Source organism: Lytechinus variegatus, chromosome 1 (assembly GCF_018143015.1).
Source record: "Lytechinus variegatus isolate NC3 chromosome 1, Lvar_3.0, whole genome shotgun sequence".
In the NCBI taxonomy this organism is placed as follows: Eukaryota; Metazoa; Echinodermata; class Echinoidea; order Temnopleuroida; family Toxopneustidae; genus Lytechinus; species Lytechinus variegatus.
Window position 1 is genome coordinate 12,367,416 of NC_054740.1, and position 14,853 is coordinate 12,382,268.

A 14,853-nucleotide genomic window follows, 5' to 3' on the forward strand; every position below is an offset into this window, starting at 1 on the left:
TCGACATGTCCATTTTTTCAGCTTCCATCAGCCCGACATAATGATTGCAAAAAGAGCGAGAGAAGGGCCTGTTTTTCTTGGCTTTTCACGTCAGGTTTTAACAAGACCCAAGTTATTTTCATTTGGTAGCGCGGATAGGAAGGCGCAGTTCCGACATGGAATTATGACGAACAATGCGTTCAGGAAAAGATTTTTTTTGTTGGCCTTTTCTTTCATATTCTCCCTTCTCCCACATGTTTGGATTTGTTAGCGTACTACGTCAACAAACAAGAACGTTTTGTAGGTAAACATTCGCTTCCAAAAAAGCATTCCCAATTATGCCGAGCCCCAATTTCTGCTTCCCATTGTAAAGAGAGGAAAAATGGTCTGGAAGTCGTGAACAAATCGCAAAGTAGTCATTAAGGGACAAAGAAAGAAAAGAAAGAGGGAAAAGGGGGAATCAGTGGATCAACTGCTTAACTTATAGAAAAAAAAAGAAATTGAGACTTGTTAAATCATTGAGAGATGACAAATATTGTCAATGTTCGTATTCTGTTGTTAGTTTCCTAACGTGGGGAAAAATTCCGATGAACATCATGCTAATGTTATGTAACACATAATGAACACTCTTTTTCTCTTCAACGCTAATGCAACACTGTGAAAAGCCGTCTTCATGAATTCGGTTGGGTGTAAATGGCATTTAAAAATCGTATAACTAAAAAGTTAAATAAGTGAAATAATTAACTATTTGGAACTTATACATGTGATTGCATAATCAATTGTGCAATTTCATCATTTAAAAAGGTGCACATTCTAACGATATGAAAGAATTTAGACTACAAACGGGCTGAAATGAAAAACAGAAATTTTGAAGTTCACATGTTCATGTATGGGCTTAAATACTACATGTATACATTGATGTGATCCACATGACACGCCATGTGCAACCTTACACCTTTCTAGAAATACAGGTAGTTCACTAAATCAGACCATTGATATCTTTATAAATATGCATGACATTAGTGAATAAGTTTGAATCACAAGTTCTGGACAATTTTTTTTCCAACAATAAACTAGCGCGAACATTATTTGCAGACATCATTATTCGAGAAAATCAATTAAAATGTAAAAATTAATTTCAGAATTCACCATCATGTTGCAGACAGATGACAATTAGAGATTGAAGGGTATAAATGAGCATGGTTATTTTTTCGGTTAACCCTTTCCAACAAGCAAGTTCATTGGGGTCTCCGAGCGCGAAACTACTGCGAGACCGAGGTAATGAACTTGCGCACACACGGTATTGAGTTTGTGCTCCACCCCTCCGGCTGGCGATGCAGGGAAGCGCATTGTGAAACGAGCGGCAGGGCGAATTCGGGTCTCCTCTGCGCTTCCCACAATATACAAGCCGTGTCCTGGTTTGTAATTATTTTCTGGTGCAATGATTATATTGCCTGTTATTGTTGGAGTAATGCACACACAAAGAACCAAATCGGCGACGGAGCCCCTGCCCAAAAGAGCGAGGAATAAGGTTTTTTTTTCTCTCTCTTCTTCTTCAAAAGACCTGCGGAATTCTGCTTGAATGGTGAGCAAAAGGGGGGAAGGGAAATGGTTTATTCACTCATCACTGGAGCAACGTTCCGGTGGACTTGAAAGTTTGAAGAAAATAATGGAAACAAGGAATGGGTTATAAGAGAGGGTGATTTTGAATTTGGTCCTTGCAATTGCAGAATTTAGCTTGATGCAGTATTAGTAATTATATGAATGTGAAAAAAACATGAATTGTAAAAAAAACATTAAGGTTGCACATGCAGGGTTTTAACAAAAGTCATCGGCTGACGAAGTGCTTTGCTTTTCCCCTCAAAGTTTTTTTTTTCGTTGGGGGGGGGGGTGGGGTATCAAATGAATGCCTGAAAGTGTGTGTACTATATAGACCTAGCTATACGTGTATAGGCCTATATATTTAGGAGGGCTAACTTTACGGATGTGAAAATGAAAAGTAACGTCCCAGAACTGTCCACCAAGATGTCAAATTATCGACAATGGGTTGATTATTATATGGCTCGAATAATGTCAATTGCAGCTTAATGTTAAAAGGAAGCCATTCTTACAATTCGGCTTGGTTTGGTTCTGGGCTACTCGACGGCTAGAAGCAAATATACAGAGTCCGACTTGAAAGGTTTATTGAAATGGCCTGCTTGCATGCGGAATTGAAGCAACGGCCGGGTCTTCGTTCTTCACCGGAAAAAAAAAGAGTGGTAAAAAGGCAGGCACCTGGGAACAATAGGGCTTCGAAGGTCTAAAGGTGTGCCAATCTATGCTTGAATAAAGACGGAGAGGAAGCCTAAATTGAATAGAGGGAGGGTGGGAGAACGAGAATAAAAGCAATGTGTGCTTGCTAAGCGTTGCAGGCCATCCGGAGATTGTGGCCGAACGAAGGCCAACCAGCCGTGTGTGAAGCGGAAAGAGATCACAGGCGACTTCGGTAGCAAACATTGAGAGAAGACTGCGGAGAGGTCAACATGATAAAGAACTTGGGCTTGCTCATTCACACAGGAAATGCCATGCACTAATTCAATAACTTCAGAAATTTGGAGGAGTTTCTGTTTTAGATCTTGACGTCTGTTTGAAAAGACGTTGAGGATTGAAAATGAGTTTGAGTCGATAAGTTGAGGGGGCAGTGGGGCATGGATAGAATGGAACACTTGTGAACATACAATGAGAAACCCAATGAATTGTGATTGGTTTGTCATCGCTTTTTCCTCCCGAGAGATGAAAAAAAAAAACTAGAATGAAATATTCAAATGGATTTCCCCCTCATTCATTTTGACATAGGGCATAGGCCATCGGGTAGTGCTGGAGCCTGTTACGTAAGCACCCCTGCCAAGATGGCGTCTTTTCAAATCCACTAGGGTATCGCGTTTGGAAATGATACACCACCATAACGTATCAAGTATGTGTGGGGGCCCAGATAAATGAAATACTCCCGTTGATGGTTAGACCATGGAGCTATTACAGAGAATAGCTCTATGGTTAGACAAGAAAACAAAATTCATTAAAATCAAAGCGGAATAACAGGCATGTGGCCATTTGATCCAATCCCGCCGCTAATGAGCGGTGGTTTGTGCTTTACAGTCTGGCAAGTCCAAGGACATTCAAACCTTTTCCTACCATTTTGAAAGTGTGACGGCTGGGGTATTCGACTAAGAAATCTTGATAAACCCCAACACATAGATAAAAGGATTTGGGCAAACCAGCTCCCATACCTCTGGTTTATGCTTAGTGGAAGGTTCCTGTTTACTCTGGTCCCTTACTAAACACTCCACGACCCCTCGAACAATATGGAGTCTCAAACTCGTCCAATAGACAAAATATCTTTTCTCCAAAAGCGTTACCAGTTTTATGTACACAACACACAAGGAGAGACGGTAGCGATCTAAAAACCCCGCCATCTTTTCTTCACCATTCTCAACCGATAGAGCGTATTGCATCAGATGAATACTATCGCGCGAGAGAAGTGCGATTAGAGATAACGAACGTACGCCATATACGCGTAGAAAGTGTACATCGGCTGTGATAGAACTTCATCGTTATCTGTTCTACCCATTTGTCTAACTTTGGCCCCAAGCTAGTTCATACAAGGTCCATAAATATTAATAGGCCATCACGCTGATATGCTATCTCGTGTCAAATTACACACATTACGGAAGAACGAACTTGCATAACGTTATCTTACACTGTGCATGCGTTACCTCTTCATTTTGGGGGTCCTTTACAAAATAAATTGTTAGGGGGCAATACTCACTTTTGAATGATACAGTGTAGAATGCCTACAATAAACGCGACACTATAATCACTTCTAATAATGATGTTGTGCACATCATGCAATGTAATATCATCCACTGAATGAACAAAATAATACCTGTTTTCTGGGTGACTTCTGATATACACATTACACAATACATTATGCAAATGTAGTAATGTACATCGATTTAGGTTAAATAGAGATGTGACAAAGTATTATAGGCACATTATTCTGAATCTAACTCTTTCAGAAAGAATATATTTTCTTCCATACATTGTTCCATAATCCATAGCATCATAGAACCAATCAATGTTCTTGTAAATCAATAGAAACAAAAAATGTACAAACTCGTTTTCCTCTTTTCGTTAAATTATTTTTGTATTTGAAGCTCTATAATAAATTTAAACATTTAGCACACTACATGAATAACAAATTTTTGATGTATATTTGTAGTGGCTCATTTATGTCTTAATTGCACCTATTTCGAGATACATGTACATCCCACATCCTCACTAGTTGTTGGACAACACACTGTCTACCAGGACTGTGAGTCAGACCACCTTTTGGTAGGGACTGCACAAATACAAAAAAAAAAAACACCATCATGAAGGGACTCTTGCAGTGTCTTCTGGCCACTTGGAGACGTCTTTCTGCAAGCTTCATGAAGCCAGGCCCTGAGGCACCGTTGTCTACTAGTACCCCATTCTTGAAGCCTCGCCTCTCCTGCAACCCTTACCTTACCGGAACTGTTCGGTGGTCGATAGTGACCCTATCAAGCCACATCTCAGAGATGTGACGAGAGATCATGGTAAACATATCATCGTCCTGAGCTGCACTCCGCAGAAATCCTCTCCAACAGTTCCAGGGTTGATTTTGCAGCTCTCCTGGATTGTGCAGGTGTGTAATTTTAGAGGTCCATGAAGACCACGATGCCTGTATAACATCCACAAGATACGATGTAAGAATCATCCATAATGTTGAATGCACGAGCCTTCTGCAGGATGCACTGTTCTCATATTTGACTGTCATCTTGTTGAATAAACATGCAGCTAACATTTAAAGATTTGGGGTGTTGCTTACTCTCATAACGCGTCATATGCTTCACCGTTCTCCCATCTGCTGCACTGACATCCTTGTCTTCCCTGAGAATGGCATTGTCTGTAGGCTTCGAGTGCTCCTCGCCCAGGAAGGTAACAACATAAACAAGGCAAGCATAAGGACAAGAGACTCAAGCAAGTCCATCTAGTACATCGTAAGTGAGGCCGACAGGAGCAAGGGTCATCAGTACAATAGGCGTACTCTCTGTCCGATTCTCTTGCACAATGATAAAATAAGCTTTTTACGCATGTCATGCATGTACAGCAGTTCAGAACACACTCTGGAGAGCATTCGCACCTTCCGTTGCAACACCACGTACTTGGTAGTCTATTGCTATTTCTGCACTTCTCACACCTACAATAACCACACTGAGGGCAAGGAAATGGATCCTTACTCAATTTTTCTTCTCCTTTCCCATGAAGTTCACCACCATGTGTCGGTGTTGTCGGTGATGACTGTTCGCTTTTACCTTTAAGTTTCTCGTCAGGTTTTGATTTCACAACTCTGAGTACTTTTGCTTTACCTTTGGGGTCCCTGATCACAATGAGATCACTTCTAGGATACCCTTCATCTCCAGAGTTCTCAGCAGATCTTGAGTTTGGCGATTCGTTATTATTCCTACCATTTAGTCTATCGTTGTTGGTGTCCACATATTCATTAGGTCGCGCCTCGTCTCCAGTAGCTGACCTGAGCGCCTGAAGATTGCGACTACGCCAGCCTGGTGGTAGCAGGATAGGAATTGATCCTGTCGGCGAGCCGTGTACAGACGTGGGCTGCCGTACTACCAAATCTCCACCATCTTGGGCCATGGGTGTAACATGTGGCAGCTCTGTTCGCCATAAACTCTGCAGAGAAAGCAAAACAGAAGGAAGATTTAATTGACAGACCTACTTAAATCGACTTAATTGAAATGAGAACAGAAAGTTGAATCAAATGACACATGACGTTGCGCTTTGCTATGAAAGCAACTATTGCAAGATGAGCAACCCCCCCCCCTGGCGATTGACAAGAACCCTATGCATTGCAGGCCGCAGGTTTTTTGACAAAAATTGCATAACAGCAAATTGAATCGCTTTTTTCCATCACCTTGTACAAGAACAGGGCGCATTGTATGATGCATTTCTATAGCATCCATAGATGCATGTTGTTTTGACTCGCATTCTTCCTGGCGTTCCTCTAGGAAAAATTCCAGAGATTCCTAGGATTAGCGAGCGATAAGTGTTTGGTCAACAAGCCGGATGACCAATGGCCTCCCCAACCAGACCAGTCAGCAGAGGGCAGGCAAAGGGAAATAGGAAACGGAGGGACATCGAGGAGGAAGAATAACGATATTTTACAAGAGATCCAAGGACAGACATTCCTTCGAACATAGCACTGTAATATAATCCAGGAAATAATCAGCAACACAGTATAGAGAAGCTTTAGCAGTCCAAACACTACTGTATCTTATGGAATCACCGATTTATTGGGTAGTCTGGACAAATCTGGTGGATACAATTTCCAAGGTGGAACTGAACAATATGAACTGCAAAGATGAAGATGGATTCATACGTTTAAAACTTAAAACGCCACCAAGTCGCCATCTACATATATCTACAAAATTAAGTCAGTTGGGGGATTTCCTATAGCGAGCTACAATCAAAGCAAAATGACCTGTAGCATTCATTTAATTCCCGAGAAAGAATTGCTTTTAAGGAAGGCATTCATTTGGCCAAAGCTTTCCTGCAAGTCTTATACCACCTACATACTGCAAATAGTATCGAAAATATATTTCCATAATAACATTTTATGCAAAAGGCTGATTGGTCACGTAACTTAGAAAATTGATGTTTAGGCTATGACCAAACGAAAGCAATAATGATAGCCTTCATATTCATAAATTCGTGTAGAACTAGTTAAAGGTCAAGTCCACCTCAGAAAATGTTCATTTGAATCAATAGAGAAAAATCAGACAATCATACTGCTGAAAATTTCATCAAAATCGGGTGTAAAACAAGTTACATGTATGACATTTTTAAGTTTCGCTCATGTTTCACATAATAGTTATATGCATATTAATTTAGTCACATGCATATGAGAGAATCGATGATGTACCTCACTCATTCACAATTTCTTTTGTTTTTATTGTTTGAATTATACAATAATTCAATTTTTACAGATTTGACAATAAGGACCAACTTGATTGAACCATAAAATGTTAAACAATGGTCATTCCACATGTTCAGGTGGAAATAAAACTTTGTTTCACAGGAAAAAATAAGAATATTTCATATTATAAATACAAAAGAAATAGTGAGTGATGTCATCAGTTCCCTCATTTGCATACCGACCGGGAGGTGCATATAACTATTTTGTGAAATCAACTGAAACTTTAAAATTTCATAACTTTCTTATTTTACATCCGATTTGGATGAAATTTTCAGTGTTAAGCTTGTTGGAGTTTTTTTTTCTTTTGAATTCAAATCAACTTTTTATTGGGGTAGACTTTCCTTTAAAAATGCAAACGTATACATAGCCGTGATAGGATGTAACAACATTTGGCTGCTCGCTTATCAGTGGAATAAGCAAAGTGTTTGTTACGAAGCGCTGCACAAAGAAATGCGAAAAACAGATTAGGGGAAAAAAGGGAAGAGGAGAAAAAAGGAGCTCGTTTTGGTCCGGAAAGGGACGATTTATGACTGATGTGCTTGCTCGCTCGCTTGCAATGCCCGAGGCGAGTGTTCGTGTGATAAACGTCGATCAAATTACATGTACATGTAAGATTCGAAAACACGCACACACTGTCCTCGTGAGTTCACACTCACGTACATGTGTATTGGGGAAGATGTAAACATTTCCTCTTATGTACACGTTATTCGTTGCTTTTGGCACAATTATCTGTGCATTACACGAGAATTTATTTTATTCGCGTGTCGAGAGAAGTATGTAAGGAGTTTTAGACAGCAAGTCCTTTAGAGGGAAAAGGTTTTATTTTGGGACAATTTGGCGGAAATTTTTGAACGGTTGCGTTTTCATATTGTAATCTCAAAATTCACAAAATATTTAAGTTAGTAATTGCAAATCCCCATCAGTAATGAACTTCGCAAACTTAGATCCAATAACATTTCAAGGTAATTTAGTCGATAAGAAAAAGGGGTTAGGGTTGCATCAGTGAGGAACAATGCCATCGGCATCAGATTCTACATGCGAATCTGACAACAGATTTCCCAGAGAGTATTTGGGAAATGTAAATTTTGGCGGAAGTTCAGCCGAAGAACGTGCTCTGGCTTTAATTTTCGACAGGTGCGGAAACGAAATATGGTCCTTGAGATCTTTACACCTGTTAACATTCTGTACCGAGATCTCGGAACGGATCGTAAGAAAGGCAGAATTCCCATTCAAGGACGACTTAAATCTGCCCTATAATCTCGATATCATATGCCAGAAGTACTCGGCCCTCTCACTAGTCGGATCTCCGTTACCGATGCCACCCTACAAAAAGTGCGTTGTACACGACAGTTGGTTCCATATTTCAAAATGAAGGGTGGGGATGTACCGTAGATGCAGTGTAAGCACACCCGAGACAGTTGTCAGAGAATATAGATTGAATTACTTGAATAGTTGAACTATGCGGACCGTATAGTTCATACTGATCACCGAACACCATCACATTCAAGGGAATATTTTTTTAATCATTATTTCTACCGTCAATTCGGGATTAAAATGGCCAATGTAGATAAGTTACGTACACAGAGAAAATTGGTCTTAGGAAAAATAAAGGTAGTATTATATGCTGGCAATATTCTTTCGAAAGACCCATCCGAAGAGCTGGGCTACATGTATAACGAAGGGGGTAACTTCACATTACAGGTAAGGTAAACCTCTACGAAATGACCCCGAGGGGAAAAATCAATGTTAGCTTGAGTTTGAACAAGGCAACGGCCAGGAAATATGCACGCACTAGAAAATACATCCGGCGTGAACTTGAGAGACTCCAAGTTGAAGACATAGCTGGAAAACCAATCAGGGTTTCCAAACAGAGAAGGAAAATGGAACGAATCAACGGCTGCCCAGTGTGACCAACGGGTAGGCCTACACCTCACGATACCGAGACAAATATTCACTTTCAGACAAAATGGGAAACGGAAAAATGGTGCGATTGTCACGTCAACAGTTCATACAGTACGTTGTTTCTTTGGATGGATGAACCATCATGCATGCAGTTCCATGGATGAACTATGCAGAGCCTCCAAAATCAGAATACTTGTGGTTCGAGTAAAGTTGTAGAACAAACATTGATGCGCCATTTTTTATTCATTGCACGTTTCGTTTTGTATTAGAAATATAAAGACATTTTGAGGAAACTTCCAGATGTCGCACAATTCAACTTCACATCGTACACTGTACTATTTGTAGACCTCTCTGTAAATGGTGCATCTCAAAGTTTATGTAGAGCAAATGTATATCAGCATTAAAAGAAATTGAACCAAAACTCCAAAGAACGTGCATACCAGAATGCGAATTTCGATGATTTAACTTCTGTTGTCAAATATTGTGGAATTGGAATAGCGTTGTTGAGGCAGAAGTACTATGTAGCCTTACGTACTGTCAATAACTGATGCATTTTCCGCACATGGCTTTGCATCGGGATCTGACATTACCCGGCATCGCCCTGATCGGGAAAATGAAATTCATCGCAGCTAATTCAATATTTATATCAATTGGTCACGCAAGGTCATGTTTTAATGGCAGACATGTTATAAAAACAGCCAAATCTTCGTGTATTTTCATTTTTCAGTGCGACTCAGAACTGATTCCCTATTCGAATTCACGCCGCATCTACATGTACAATGCAGATGCAGACATGCCTCTCTTCCAGTTTTGAAGAGGCATGTGCATGTAAACGTAAAGATGACACCAATTTCTACAATTAATCATGAAAAAAGTAAAATATTGGGTAATGCCATAGTCATATCAGCGAATCTGACCACAACTATAACGTTTAATTTCCAATGGCATATACATCCATCAGCATACAGCTAGTTTGTGTCGGTTCCGTTGCTGTGACTGTAGCTACATGTATAGTAGTACATGTATCTGGGTGATAGACGTGTCTTGGATGTGCGCAGCTTTGTTCTAGCGTCTGGGCGAGTACATAATGCTGCACTTCGCATTATGATGACACTCAACTACAAATTCACGTTCAATTACTATGAACCACAAATGTTACACCAAGGGGATTGGTCTGGCAGTGAGACTAGTAGCGCAATGTTACAGACTCAAATTTTAGAATCCATTAGCTTTTTCAGTATATGCATTTTACATACATTATATAAAATGTAATTTTCAAATGAAAATGGAATGAACGACGCAAAATGTAATATCAAACTTCAAATCCTACCTTGAATACTATTTAATAGAGATCAGTTTGATTTAGCCTTTCGATCATCAATAATTGCGTTGACTTTGCGTATATCCTACGAAGTGCTGCATTAATATGCAATGGCAAAACCTTTTGAACGATGAGAGGAACATTATGTAGGCTTTCTACCATACCAAATGGTGTAAACTGTAAAATAGGCCTACCTCTCTACGGAAACCAAACTTTCGGCTAAAAAGTAAAATGCAGTTTGCAAGGTACATATATACGTACGTATACATGTATCTAAACAGTCAAGTCTCAATTTAGTACATATAGATCTGGCATCCGTACATGTAACTGGTGGTTCAATGGACAACTACACAGTCTACAGCTTCAAAAGTCATCAGAGATCGGTCCCATTTCATGTTTCATTAAATTTCACATTGACATTTCTATAATAAAAATTCTGTACAGATTCAGTCTGAATGCATCCCATTTCGTTGTATTGCAAATGCACTAATGCTAAGACAAACACGGTATATTCGTCACTTAATTGCGTGATGTTCCAGTGTATGGACACAGACGGGTATACTATGTACCGAGTATGCCCTCGTTTATTCCCCCAATGACAAGGAATTTCCAAGATCAACATCAAATAAAAGTAATATATTGCGACTATTGCGGGTTATCTGTTACCCTCACCCCTTTAATTACCTTGCTCAGCTTCCCGCAACATCCCCACCGGATGTTTGCGAACAAAGGGTGTTAAGTGGACCTTCTAGTATAGGTTTAAAACATGGCATTATAACCTGTTATTCCGCCTGTCTCCAATATCGACCCACGGCAAGCCGAGGAAAACCCAATTGACAGAGATCGAGAGCTGGACAATACCCGGTCGTTCTATAAACTTTCCCCGCTCATTCACTCAGAACAATTGGCTAATCGATGATTTTTTTTCCCTTTCTAACTATTTGAGGGTCGTTCCTCAGAGCCTTGATTCAAGGTGAATTTCGCAACAATGGACAACGTTTTCCCTGTCAAACGTCTTGCCCATCACTGCCCACTAATCACCCAGCCGCTTGACGGAGCCGTTTAGCTTGGCTCAATAATAGATTTATAGAGTCTTTAAACCTTGTTTTTTAAACCCCACTTGTGAAAAGGGGGTCTCGCTTGCGATAAACCTTAAGAAATTGCTTTAGTTTAATCCTCCATAGAGGCCAGGCGAATTGAATGCGTTCAAATTGAAATAGGGTTTACATGGAAGAAGCAATACCGTAATTATTTATAGGCATGGAGAGAAGCTGTATTTTTTATCAGTTTGTAAAGCAGTGGATTATCTGATGATAAGCTCCACTCGCGATCTCGTCTTGTGGAAGGCTATAATGATGAAATTGCCATCATCGTGCACCAAATGCCACCAATACACAAATGCACTCTGCACGTACATGCAATAGTTAAAGCATGGTTTAGTCCATGGCTTTAGTATTTATCTTCATGGTTATAGTACATGGTTATGGTACAAGTAACGCAGAGCCAGAGGTGTAATTTTAATTGATATAACTTCTGACTACGATAAATCGGTGAAAGGCAGATTGTACATGAGTCAGTCTTTAATCAAACGCCGAAAAGGCTGATAGTGATAATACCTTTAGATTTTTTTTTTATAGAGGGGGAACTAATTAAAAGCTGAAGCCATCATGATTTTCAAGCAGGCCTTGATATTTATAAAATCTTACTTTGCAAATACACCTACGTGCACGCAATTAACCGTGAATTTGGCAATTATTACATATTCACAAAGAACAGGTTTAAATACACATATTTCCAATGTACAAAACATACTAAATTTCATCGTGATTATATTACCAAGAGGAAGGGGCTTTCAGAAGACTGCTCGCTGTGACTGCTAACTACAAAATGCAATTCATATGAATATGATTTCGCTTTCCCTACTTCATAACAGATCCATATATCCAGCCACTATTGAGGATTTCGGGGATATTTAAACATCTTCAAAACAATCACGTACATCGCGATCATGAACCATTCATCATAATGATGTTTACACTACGTCACGAAACATTACTTTTCGTCAGTGGTTCGTGTCGAAACTACAAAATGTTCCCCTATGTTTAAATCATCAAATACAAACACATTCGGACGAAAACTCATATTTTTAATCAAGAAGCAGGAGTAAATATGACCCTCAGTGTACTGCAGAAAAGTGTAGCCTACAATCTAAAACAGAAGGGTATAAAAGTTGCCAACGTGTTCATTTTCTTGGGTTTTCTTCGTGGTTCTGTAAGTAGGTAGAGGCTGCTGGCAGGCAACCCAACCAGCGTCAGAGAATGGCATGGTCATGGGGATGGGAAAGATCAGGTTGAGGAGTCGGGGCCAGGCCACGTGCACAGCGGTGCATCTTGATAGGTCGTCTCCCCCCAAGGGGGGCTCGGGGTATGACATGGCTGTCGATTTACGATCGCCTATGGGGTTTTCCAGCTGCTCCCGTTGTTGGCTACTCTTCCCTCCCCTACACCTACACATGTACATCGGATAATGTTGGATTATTTGTTGATTTTCGAATGAACAGGACTGGTATTACTTTTAAGTATCTGGTATGCATACAGGTTTATTTTTTTTCAGAGAGGAAATTCTAACTAATTACCCAAAAATTTTCAAGATTAGAACCTGGCATAACTGAACCTGAATTAGGCAGTCTTTCTGTTCATCATTCATAACGAATAATTTTCACCACGTATTGGTTCATATCATTAAACTTTTCTTCTCTTCTGCATTCTGCTTCTTCTCATTTAGTTCCCTTTATTTCTTCGTCCATTTCAACATTTTCACTTTGTATAATATTCGTGAATCATAATTTACAGGTTTTTTTTTCAATATAATTTGACCAATCCCAGTATGGTTATAACTTATATGTATTACTCTACCCTCAAATTCGAAATAAATGTAATACAAAATACCATCCATATGTGGTTACATACGCTTTGATGAATATCATAAATCTGTAACCACGTCATGAGAGATAAAACATCAAAAGGAATTAAATAATAATTTAAACAACAATAATATGAACCATAAACCATGGTCCATGGTGAGATAATAACAAGTCCATGAAGTCATAACCATAATAATAATAATAATAATTTGAAATCACCGTGCCATCAGATTCTGCATCAACCGTCAACGAGAACGTTTAAGATTTATGAAATGCAAACTTTATTTTGAAGAGGGGGGGGGGGGGGTGTGGGGGAGTCCGATATGTCCAACTAATGTCAAAATGAAAAGAATTCATATTAATCCATGTCATCTGATGATGTTGTACGAGTGTGTACGCAATATGGAAATGGGCATGCTGGAATATTTGCATGTAGAACAAAACAGCAAGGGTATTTTAGCCACGCTGAACATTACTATGCTAACGATTGAGTTTCAACTTACATAAACTAAGGCATATAAAAGTTAACTTCAACGTATGGCATGAGCATGAGGCAATGGCAATGCTCTCGATTTGACGTCGTCATGCATGGTCGTGCTTGTAATCTTATCGCATAATATCATTGGGATACAAGACGAAATACTACTATGCACCTGCAGAAAACGAATCCTCGCATGCATTTTCTCTTTTCCCATATTTTTTTCTTATGCTAAGCCTTGGTACATGACATACAAATGCAAAGCAAGCCTACGATTGTATTTCAATGGGCATCCGCCCGCTTCGCGGTGGTGCTGGGGATAACTTATTTCGACGCGACCCCTAGACAGGATCCTAGCCCTACATTTCGGGCAGCTTAGCCATACTTACGCTTCTATTCTGCTATTCCAAGACGAATATTCGAACTCATTCGCCATCCACCACTTTCAATAGTCATTATCCAGCTAAAATGGTCACAACAACATAAAATACTCCACAGAAACGGGCTAACAGTATATTCCAGTAAGTAGTCCCAACGAGTTACAGCAATCGTATAGAGTCCAAGTTGGCCGTGTGTGTAGGCTACAAACGGCGAAGGTACTGTGTCGCTCAAGGGAACAGAGCGGAAATTGCTAGTTCCTGTGTACTGTCGTGCAGGCCAAGTGCTATAATACTCCCGTATGCTTTATTTACCGGTACACGGGGGGCCTCGAATTCTTTTCACCCAGTCACATATCCCTCGCAGTTCGGCCGCTCGAAGTCACGGCATGAATTCCGTTCATATGCAAATACAGGGGCGTGCAAATAGTGTGTGTACGGGCGAGTGCACCTTGAATCTAGGGGTGGGTAGTTTGATTATGACGAGCGCATGCTCACATGCGGGATTATCATTCACATACCAGCTAATCAAGTGATTTCCGGTTTGAAACAATACCCCTCTGGTTGCGCACCCTCCATTCGAATCCAAGACGGATTGGCCCGGTTTTTCTTTAACTGCTTGACAGCCAAAGCTGCCTGCTCATACACGATGATATCGAGGTAATATCCGGCCTGGCTCTATCCCTCACAGCTCTGCAGAGATGAAGGCAACAAGGGCCACCCCCTCTCGGCGATGATGGATCATTCCAGCCCCTCCGAAGGATGGTAGGTTGCGAATGATTTGCGACGCCGTAATCTCCCGGGGATCAGACATTTCCGGTC

General features: G+C 40.2%; 1 protein-coding gene across 1 annotated transcript; it reads right to left on the reverse strand.

Moving 5' to 3' along the window:
• Window positions 1-205: 205 nt before the first annotated feature.
• Window positions 206-14,587, reverse strand: LOC121430850 (protein sprouty homolog 3-like). The gene is made up of 2 exons (XM_041628311.1): window positions 14,044-14,587; window positions 206-5,727 (listed from the first exon to the last, which is right to left on the reverse strand). The coding sequence occupies exon 2, from the start codon at window positions 5,689-5,691 to the stop codon at window positions 4,867-4,869; it is 825 nt and encodes a 274-aa protein (XP_041484245.1). The 5' UTR covers window positions 5,692-5,727; window positions 14,044-14,587; the 3' UTR covers window positions 206-4,866.
• Window positions 14,588-14,853: the final 266 nt, after the last annotated feature.

Coding starts and splice junctions, on each gene's coding strand:
- LOC121430850 (XM_041628311.1), bottom strand. CDS start 5,691: ATGGCCCAAGATGGTGGAGATTTGGTAGTACGGCAGCCCACGTCTGTA.